Source organism: Glycine soja, chromosome 14, assembly GCF_004193775.1.
Source record: "Glycine soja cultivar W05 chromosome 14, ASM419377v2, whole genome shotgun sequence".
NCBI lineage: Eukaryota > Viridiplantae > Streptophyta > Magnoliopsida > Fabales > Fabaceae > Glycine > Glycine soja.
The window spans coordinates 47,348,016-47,357,643 of NC_041015.1; the positions used below are offsets into that span (position 1 = coordinate 47,348,016).

The following is a 9,628-nucleotide window of genomic DNA, read 5'->3' on the forward strand; positions in this document are numbered from 1 at the left end:
TATATCCAAACAAGTTTAATGTCGTTTTGTGTTTAACTCTTCTGTCCTGAGACACCACCTATAGACTATAGTATGAAGGGAAATCTATGGTTTGAGCTTCCAAATTTGCCCCATGCAAATAAAAGGGTCTTATGGATATGTCCTACCAATATGTGTGAAAGTAGTGGGTGGCATCTATATAGAGGCTATACATGTGACTGTTTGGGGGGTAAATATGGTATTGAAAATATCATTTTGTGTATTATTACCTGAGGAAACTGGGTGTAGACGGAGAAGGGAATCTCGCCCATAAAATAAAAGGGTAATGAGTGGATTGGGTGAAACTGTTTTGTTGATATAATTTTCAGTATTATGCTGATGCCTTCTTTTTCATTGTCCTCATAATCACAATGTTTCCCTTTTTCTTGGATGGAGTTTTTTTTTTCTTTTCTTTTTTCTGCCGGAGCAATGAAAAAGAAAGGTATACTATTTTTTGAAAAACACACAAAATTTATAAATAGAGAGCATAATAATAAAATAGAAGGATATGGAAAACATCATCATTACATTGGGTAGGAGCGTTTTCAAAAGTCTAAGCATATTTTTGGAGAGTAACATGGTTGGTCATTTTGGATTTGTTTAGTTAACAAGAATAACTGATTAAGTGACCAGTATCGAAAAATTTTAGAACCGTTAAAATAGTTTTTTTTTTTACTTAAACATTAAAAAAATTATATATGATTATTTTTATCTCTTATTTTTTATATAGCCATGTAAAAATATATCCTAAAATTAAAGAAAATAATATTTTATTATTCTATTTTAATGTTAACAAAATATTTACACCTATGTTTTTTCTTTTCCAAAACATAAGAAAATGATTATGTATAAAAAAGCTAGTTGGAAAGCTAGCTGAAAATTAGTTGACAGTTAGAAGTTGAAAAATTAAGTTATTAAATTATAAGTATTTGATAAAATTAACCACTAAAATAGTTTAAAAATGTAAAATAACATAAAAATAATAAAATTATAATTTATTTAAAAATGATAACTAAAAATTGAATAAATATATTGAGGATAAAAATAAAAAAATATAAAAAGATAAAAGCTAGTGTTTTAAAATATGCTACTTCAAGTAGCATTTTAAAAAACACAAAAATCTACTAAAAATGTTTTTACTAAACAATCAAAAAAACTTTTTTAGCTAGCAAAAAAAATTAAAACTAGTTAAACCGAGCATAGCTTATGTTATACAAGTGAAAAACTGACATATCATTAACATTTAAGAGAGTATTGCAAGCTTGATTTTAAATAATTTCAATTTATAACATTAAATATTATTAAAAATGTGTTTAAATAAAATTTAATAAATTTTATAAGTTTATGATGTAGTTCTTAATAAAATTTTAATTATAAAAGTTATATATTTTTTCATTTTATTCAAATATAATTTTTAAAACAAACTTACTTTTAATTAAAAATCATTAATTATAAAATTTTATTAAAAGTCATGTTAACACAATTTTATGGAATACCCAAACATAACAATTTTGTACAGTGGTGATTCAATTCTTGGGCATTTTAATATAGGAAAAATAATGAGTAGGGTTTAGGTAAAATATTATAAATTTGTTTTTATATCCATATTTAAGAAAATAAATTAGATCCGGACTAATATTTAGGTAAGTAATATCTTTACTACTCATACCCTTGCAATTTTGCAAGAATTTTTTTTTTTGAGAAAGTGTGCATCCTTTTCTCAGTAAGTGGAATGTGTGTGTGTGTTTTTATTTGAACACCTTTATGTTATAAAATAAGATGAAAACATTACATTATAAAATAATTAAAGTAAAATTTATAATTATTTGTGTGAAATTTGTTAATTTATTTTTTGTATTTCTTCCTCATAATATATTCTTATTAATATAATAATATTGTGATATTGTAGAAAAAAAGAGGATTGTAATCCGTTTTTCAATCTAATAATATATGTAATTATTCAAATTTACCAATTCCTAACCATGTCATATTAAAGTACCATTTTCTGTTTTTTTATTTTATTTTATAAAGTACCATTTTCTGTTGAAGTCAGATCAATACACATCCGAAAATAGCAAGTCACTAGCATGGTAATTACCACTCACCAATGGAATAGAAGCATGCAAATAAATCTTTAGCATGCCACGAGATATTTCACTTTGGGGTATAATCACATATCATTTTCTACTTTTGTACCAGATTCCGTGGTACCAATGTGAATTGTTTGGCAGAAAAAAAAAGTAAATAATTAATGTAGATGCCTTTTAAAACAACTAATCCGTTTTAACCTAGTTGACTATCTAGTCATAAAGGGTTCTACCCTAATATCTCCTACCCAACACTCAACTAAAATCCAAAATATCTATTGGCATTGTTTTATGAGTCGAACTCCACTCCTTGATCTGAGTAATAAAATTCATTTTATTAAAATAATTGCAAACAAAATTCGTAAATTGTGATATTTGATATATTTTAGCGGCCTATATAAAAGTTTCTAATTGTGTTTTTACCTCGAGTAGACTTTTTTTTTTCAATGAATAATTTACTAAATTTATCGATTAAGTTGAAATAGTTGTTTTAAAAATCATTGGATTATTCTTATAAATTATTGAATCTTTTTTGTTTTCGCTCAATTCAAGTTTGTTGTTTAAAACTATATGCATCATTATATTAATCTTTAAAAGAAATTAGTCACCTCTAAAAAAAGAATTTAGTCACCAAATTAATTTGTCAAGAATTTTAAGTGTAATCATATTAATAATTTTTTAAAATATATTATCAAATTAATATCTTAAAGATCTAAGTATTTCATATTTTATAGTTTAAATTCAATAAAAATTAGAGTAATGATATAAAAAGCAATAAAAGATTAATGTAGTAATATATTAAACCTTTGAAAGAGTAATATGATAAAATATTTGATTTTTTTTTAAAACTAATTCAATCATCCGAATTTAAAAAAAGTGAACATAATTATGCAGATAACTTCGCAAAAGAATAACGTTCTGACTTTTTTTTTTTTAACCTTCTGGTTTATTCATTTACCTTACATGTTTGAGTTACGTTATTCTTTTGTTTAGGAAAAATAGCAGTGTTTTTTTTTTTGACAGTAAAATAGTAGTGTTTTTTCCACCCTCTTGTTGGCATATGGCTATTTACTTTACCCATTGAAAAAAAAGCTATTTATTTCTGAAGGCTTCCCATCCGTCGATTCCACCAGAATGACAAATCCACGGTGCATTGTCAATCACCAGAAAAGCCAGGCATTCAAGCTGCGTTTCCTCCTATTGTTCGGTGAAATCAACATTATATTATAATAATAATAATAATAATAATAATAATAATAATAATAATAATAATAATAAAGGTTGCAGAAACAATTAGCCAGAATAAAAAGTACAATATTTCAATTATTTTTAATTGAAATTAAACTTTATCTCATTGAATTTTCAATAAAATTTGATATTAATTATTAAATGAAATTTTAATTTTAATTAAAAGTACTAAAAATACTTAAGACATTAAACTTAAATTTTATCCATTTAAAAAAATTCCTGCTAAGTATTTCATAAAAATATTAATTAAGGAATTAATAAATGATTTTTATTAAAATATAATAGTAATTTAATTAAAGTAATATTTTTTATTATCATATAATTATATATTATCATGTACAATAAATTTATTAATATTTATAATAATTATTTTAAAATTCATATTTAAATAATTTCTAACTATCAATGTTATATTTATTATAACAAAATTAAACTCAATTCTTTAAATAAAGTCTCATATTTAAATCTTGTAAAAAAAACAATTGAATCAAGAGATTTTACAGATATTTTGTATTTATAATATAGTAATAAAAAATCTAATTACTAGGGCAACAATTTTATACACTAATAAAAATTAAAAATTCATATTAATAACTTCAAATATTATATATGAGAAATTATATCCTCTTCATTATTTATTAAGATTTTTTAAAAATTATAAAAAAAATTATGCAAGTCTTGTTTCATATTTAATGAATGAACTCACGATTTGGTAGTTGATAATCACTGTTCACATTACAGTTTCTTGTAGATATTCTGAATTTTGACTTGCTTCATCTTAACCTCCTCCTTAAATAAAAATGGAAATTGCATAAAGAGCAGTGTTTTTCTTGAGACGCTTTCTTTGTATTAAAGTCGTATATTTTAATGCATGCTGTCGAGCTTTTGTTACTTTGTGACAAATGGAGGGTCCTTAGTTCTGTTTCTCTTTCTTCTCTCTGTTCTCTCAACCAAGTTCTCAATTCAATCTTCTTCACCCTTTTGATCTGCTAATTCTCAAGGTAAAACATTGTCTCTTCAGCTTCTAATGTTTGCTTTCACGTTTTGTTTTCTCTTCGCTACCTGTTTGTTTAACCAAGGATTGGGAAAGTCCAAATCTTCAATCTTTTATTGTGTTGCTTGTGTTTGCTTTAATGGCTGCAACTTTGGTATGCAGAATGTTTCCCTCAAATGGGGTTGCTAAAAACTGATCAAACTTTTAGTCAATGTTTTCCCTTTTCAAAATTCTTTTAGGCCATTAAAACAAGTATCAAGCTTACTCTCTATGTGAGTGTATTGTACATACATATATACATACATGTATGCTCGTATTTCAACATTTTAAGTGTCTTTTATGAAGTGGTGGTTTAGCGAAGAGTTTGGCTTATAAGTTCTTTGTGCCCTCTCTTTTTTCTCTCTATTTTGATCAACACTTGTCCAATGGTTTGTTCTCTTTCGGTTATTTTTGGAAACTTTGTCCCATGACTACCTCCTCTTCAAAGTAATTAGTCTGATGTATTTTATGTACATATATTCATGATGGTTGTGTTTTGGTAATTGTTACAATGTTTTCAATTTAGTAATTTATCAAATTGCTTCTAATTTAATGCCTCTTAGGCACAGAAACGATTCTATGACAGATGTTGTTACTTGTTATTGTTTGATAAGGTATTCAAAATTGGGAGGTTTTCGTTTGAATTGTGATGTCCAAGCCACTGCTAGGCATAGGGGAGGAGGAAGGTCAAAGCAATGTCACTTTGTTGGTTTCTTCCTCAGTCATCATGGAAAGTGTGTGCCTGAATAGCTCAAAATTGAAAGAGCGCAACTACATGGGGTTATCTGATTGTTCATCTGTGGACAGCTCCGCGCCGTCCTTCTCAGATGAGACTAAAAGCAATCTGAACCTTAAGGCTACTGAGCTGAGACTGGGGCTTCCGGGATTGCAGTCTCCCGAACGAGATTCAGATCTTTGCTTGAGAAGTTCAATTCAGTTTGATGAAAAACCACTGTTTCCTTTGCATCCTGCTACTGATGATCACCATTCCTCATCAAAGCCTGCTGTTTTGGGTAACAAAAGAGGGTTCTCAGATGTCATGAGTGGATTCGCCGAGGTAAATATCAACTCAATCCAAGGGCACATATCACATATGTAATTTTTTAAATGCTGGACCAGGCACTAAAAGCCCCCAATATACCATGCAGGAGAAATTGCTTGTTAGTTCTGAGGTCAACACAATATTGTCACCAAGGCCTTCTTCTAATGTGGCATTGAAACCAAGCTCTATGCTTGAGAATGTTGGGGCTCAGCAATCCAAAGCCAAAGAACTCGCAACAGCGAAGGTTGGTCTTGAGAGGTCTCATGTTTTCAATGATAGCAGAACAAATCTGAATGATTCTGCTAATAACAATAGCAGTGCACCAGCTACCAAGTAAGTGGAAAGTGGGAATTGGCATAAAGTTTGGGCTTAACCTTGGAAATGATCTCTGATGAATGATGATCCTTGTGTGGCAGGGCACAGGTTGTTGGTTGGCCTCCTATAAGATCATTTAGGAAAAATTCACTGGCCACTACTACAAAGAATGTTGAAGAAGTGGATGGAAAAGCGGGGTCTGGTGCACTGTTTGTAAAGGTCAGTATGGATGGTGCTCCTTATTTAAGAAAAGTAGACTTGAAGAATTACTCTGCGTATGCCGAACTATCTTCTGCGCTGGAGAACATGTTCAGCTGTTTTACCATAGGTAGGAAAGAGTTAGTTTTATTTGAAAATTTTAGCCTTTTGATTGTTGGAGCCATTTTGCCAGGATCCAGTTACTGCTTATGTTGATGTGAATGTCAGGTTCTTGTGGATCTCATGGAAATCTGGGAGGGGAGGTGCTGAATGAAACCAAGCTGAAGGATCTGCTTCATGGATCAGAATATGTTCTTACGTACAAGGATAAAGATGGCGACTGGATGCTAGTGGGTGATGTTCCCTGGGAGTAAGTTCTGATTCATTTGTGTACTCGCTAGTCTTTTATTGGTATTTCTTTTAAAAATAATGAATTCTTTGAAAATATTAGTAGAAGCACATCAAGGAATGTTGATTGATGGTAGAAAACTAGCATTCTGCATAAAAGATTGTTCAAAGCCAAGGAAGGCCTGAATAATAATTAATATAAATTGTAGTGCCTATCGTGTTTGTTGTGAGTATATCACAACAATGTGAGTACACAGAAATTAACTTTTTTAGCTAGAATGTATACATTCTAACATGCACTTCGGCTGGGGAAGTGTGAAGATGTATCATATCCTCTTGTTCTTTAAGCCATATTCTAGTCAAAAAGGAAAAAGGAAGCAACTCATAGTATGTTTGTGAGCAACTAGGTTGGCTTGGCATAGTTTAAATGGGGTTTAATTTTTAACTATAGCACTTAAAAAAGTTCTTTGTCAATACGATGCTGTGTATTTAAAGAACTATTAAGAGCTATTATTGGATGTTAAGTATGGTACTTTCTTGTTTACTATTGTAGAGTTTTGCATGAACTATTAATAGCCTTTTTTCATTCCACTTTGAGTTGTTCATGAGAATGCCTTTGAACACTTTTTTTTTTTTTTTTATTGTCACTGATGTTGGGTATATCTGCAAATTAACTCAATCTAATATCTAAACTCTTTGCAGGATGTTTATTGAGACATGCAAGAGGCTAAGGATCATGAAGAGCTCCGAAGCCATTGGTCTAGGTTAGTATTCCATTCAAGACCATTGATCTTAAAACCTATATAGCTGAAAATCTTTATGGTGAAGTTTGTCAGAAAAGTAATGAATGTAACTTGCTGGAGTTAATGCATGGACATAAAATTCAAAATTTTAAATTAGAATATTTCAAAATACTAATGCAGTAATGCATGTTGCAATTACTCTGTCCTAAAATTTCTTGGAAAGTTGGTAAAAATAAGTGGTTATTTCTCCAATATAAAGCTGAACCAGAGACACTTAGTGATCAAATTTGTAGCTGCCATTGAAATATGTTAAGTATTACTATAATTCCATAGTGAAGTCAGGAAACAGATAATTTCTTACACTAAAAGAGAACCACAGCATGCTGACTGTGGGAATCTAAGAAAAAAAAAAACTCTGTTCAGAAATGGTTAGATGTATGTTATTTTTTTTTCTGATTTTGGAAATGATATATCCTAAATATAAACCCGAGAGTGGCAGAATGTAATTTCTCGTCCTTTTTACATGAATTTTTGTGCCGTAGAAATATGTAGATGGAATCATAGTTAAGCTAGTTTACTTTACCTTCTATTTGATACAGTGAAGCCAAATCTATTACGAGTTTACTGTATAAAAATTTCAATGATTTGTATTCTGTTTTCTTCTGTCTTAACTTTTATAACTAAGCGTATCTTATTCAATGTCAACTTTTTTGCAGCACCAAGAGCTGTTGAAAAAAGTAAGAGAAGGAACTAGGCAGTATCAAGCATCTCATCACACTCTATCCATCTAACTGCTTATGGGGTTAAAAAGCTTTCTTGGCTATGTGAGGGAGCAACACAAGGCCATAATGGCTTGGAAACACAACTCTAGGCATGTTGGACTGGATAGAATTTCGTACTAAAGCTGCCTTGTTGATCATGATATTATTTACTATCAGTGTGTTCTGTTGTCATGATGTTTTATATTCAGTAAGCTTTTTTCATGATTGTCACAACTTATAAAACCCCAAAAAACCTGTCTGTGGGAGGTTCTTATATTTTATGTGCTGTCATGTTCATGTTGTGGTGAAGGATTTGTAGTTTGTAAATTGCATCATCTCTTATATGTTTGCAACTTTGTGTGATAAAAAACACCAAGTTGTTATATATGTAATGCACCTTCAACTGTTTCTCTTTTGTTATCTGTCAAATGTCATGTGGTGGTAGTTAGGGGTTGGCAAAGAATTGGAGCAAAATTTTAGTTGTCCTATATAAATTCTTAATTCAACAATTTATTTTTCTTGTAAATAAAATTAGAAATGAAATAGTGCATATTCATATTACATGAGGAGAGAAAATATTTTGAGAAAGAAGACTATACGCTGACAGTATAAAATAGCTTTACTGAGCCATTTAATTACAATTTATCACCCTATGGTAAGTTTGTTAGACTAAATATTTTTCAATAACTGACATGAAAAAGATAGAATTCCGTAGTTAAAGTGTTATTTTTTGGGTTTGATCTACTTAGAACTAGAAATCAGTTTTTAATTTATAGCTGTCTCCCCTATGAGAATTTATCTGTGTCTTCAGTTTAGGCTATAAGTTATTTTTTGTGTTGACAATTTTAACCTCCACTTCTGTGGCCTAGTTTGTAATCTTTCTGAATATAATATGTGAGCTATTAAAATATAACATTGTGCTTGATGAGGCTTTGGGCCTTTGCATTAACTAATGAGATTCTGTCACACTGTTGGATTTGGTTGTCGGGTTGTCCAGGAACCTAGACCTATAGCATGTGAAGCTCTCTGATCGGTGTAGTGCACAACAATGGAATCATGAAAGATGCAAAGCCTTCATTAGCTCTTTTATTTTTATGAAACTTGCTTGATAGGGGAAAATTCTTGCATGAATGTTAACACTACCTTCCCTGATTTAGGATTATGGGATTTTTTTTTTATCGAAAATTTATGGTTTATTGAGCATGTTGTATGGACTACAATAGTTTGGATTATAAAAAGACAATAAAACATTAAGTTTGAACCTTTGGAGAGCATACTCTTTAGCTTTGGTTTATTGCATGCTTTGGACAATAAATTGATGTCTTAACAATCTTCTACGATGCTTTCAACAATATGCTCTTTAGCTTAGTAAGATTAGAATGTTGGGGATAAATTAATTTTAATAAAATATAGCTCTTTATTTTATTATATTGTTGAACTAAATAGTTAATTTGACTAGGTCTTAGATTAAAATTAAAGATTTTTTTATCAAATGAAGATTATGATAATGAAAAATAAGTCTTTTTTTTTTATAATTTTAATCTAAATTGTTCTTGATTATAAGATTATTGTAATTAGGATATCAATAATTTGACTAAATCAATATATATATATATATATATATATATATATATATATATATATATATATAATCTTTATTAAAGATTAATAAATCTTATCAATTAATTTACCTATATAGATTATGTATATGTAGATGTAATCATGTAGATGAGTTTCTTCTTTAACCCTGTCATAGCTTGTATAGGGCTTGCCAGCCTTGACCCCATTTTTATTGGCCAAACTAGCTCAATTCTCATAATAAATGGACTTCTCTG

The 9,628-nt window shown here is 29.4% G+C and overlaps 1 protein-coding gene across 2 annotated transcripts; it reads left to right on the forward strand.

The window, feature by feature from the left end:
- The first annotated feature begins 4,178 nt into the window (after nucleotides 1-4,178).
- Nucleotides 4,179-8,213, forward strand: LOC114385046 (auxin-responsive protein IAA9-like). Of its 2 annotated transcripts, none has more exons than XM_028344985.1 (7): nucleotides 4,179-4,354; nucleotides 4,950-5,443; nucleotides 5,535-5,761; nucleotides 5,845-6,071; nucleotides 6,170-6,311; nucleotides 6,992-7,053; nucleotides 7,749-8,213. In XM_028344985.1, the coding sequence occupies exons 2-7, from the start codon at nucleotides 5,036-5,038 to the stop codon at nucleotides 7,784-7,786; spliced, it is 1,104 nt and encodes a 367-aa protein (XP_028200786.1). In that variant the 5' UTR covers nucleotides 4,179-4,354; nucleotides 4,950-5,035; the 3' UTR covers nucleotides 7,787-8,213. The 2 variants fall into 2 exon arrangements, with proteins under 2 accessions (XP_028200786.1, XP_028200785.1); XM_028344984.1 differs by having other exon boundaries at nucleotides 4,180-4,354; nucleotides 5,001-5,443.
- The last annotated feature ends 1,415 nt before the right edge of the window (nucleotides 8,214-9,628 follow it).

Coding starts and splice junctions, on each gene's coding strand:
- LOC114385046 (XM_028344985.1), top strand. CDS start 5,036: ATGTCCAAGCCACTGCTAGGCATAGGGGAGGAGGAAGGTCAAAGCAAT. Junction 6,312..6,991: donor GTGGGTGATGTTCCCTGGGA/GTAAGTTCTGAT, acceptor AACTCTTTGCAG/GATGTTTATTGAGACATGCA. Junction 7,054..7,748: donor CTCCGAAGCCATTGGTCTAG/GTTAGTATTCCA, acceptor ACTTTTTTGCAG/CACCAAGAGCTGTTGAAAAA.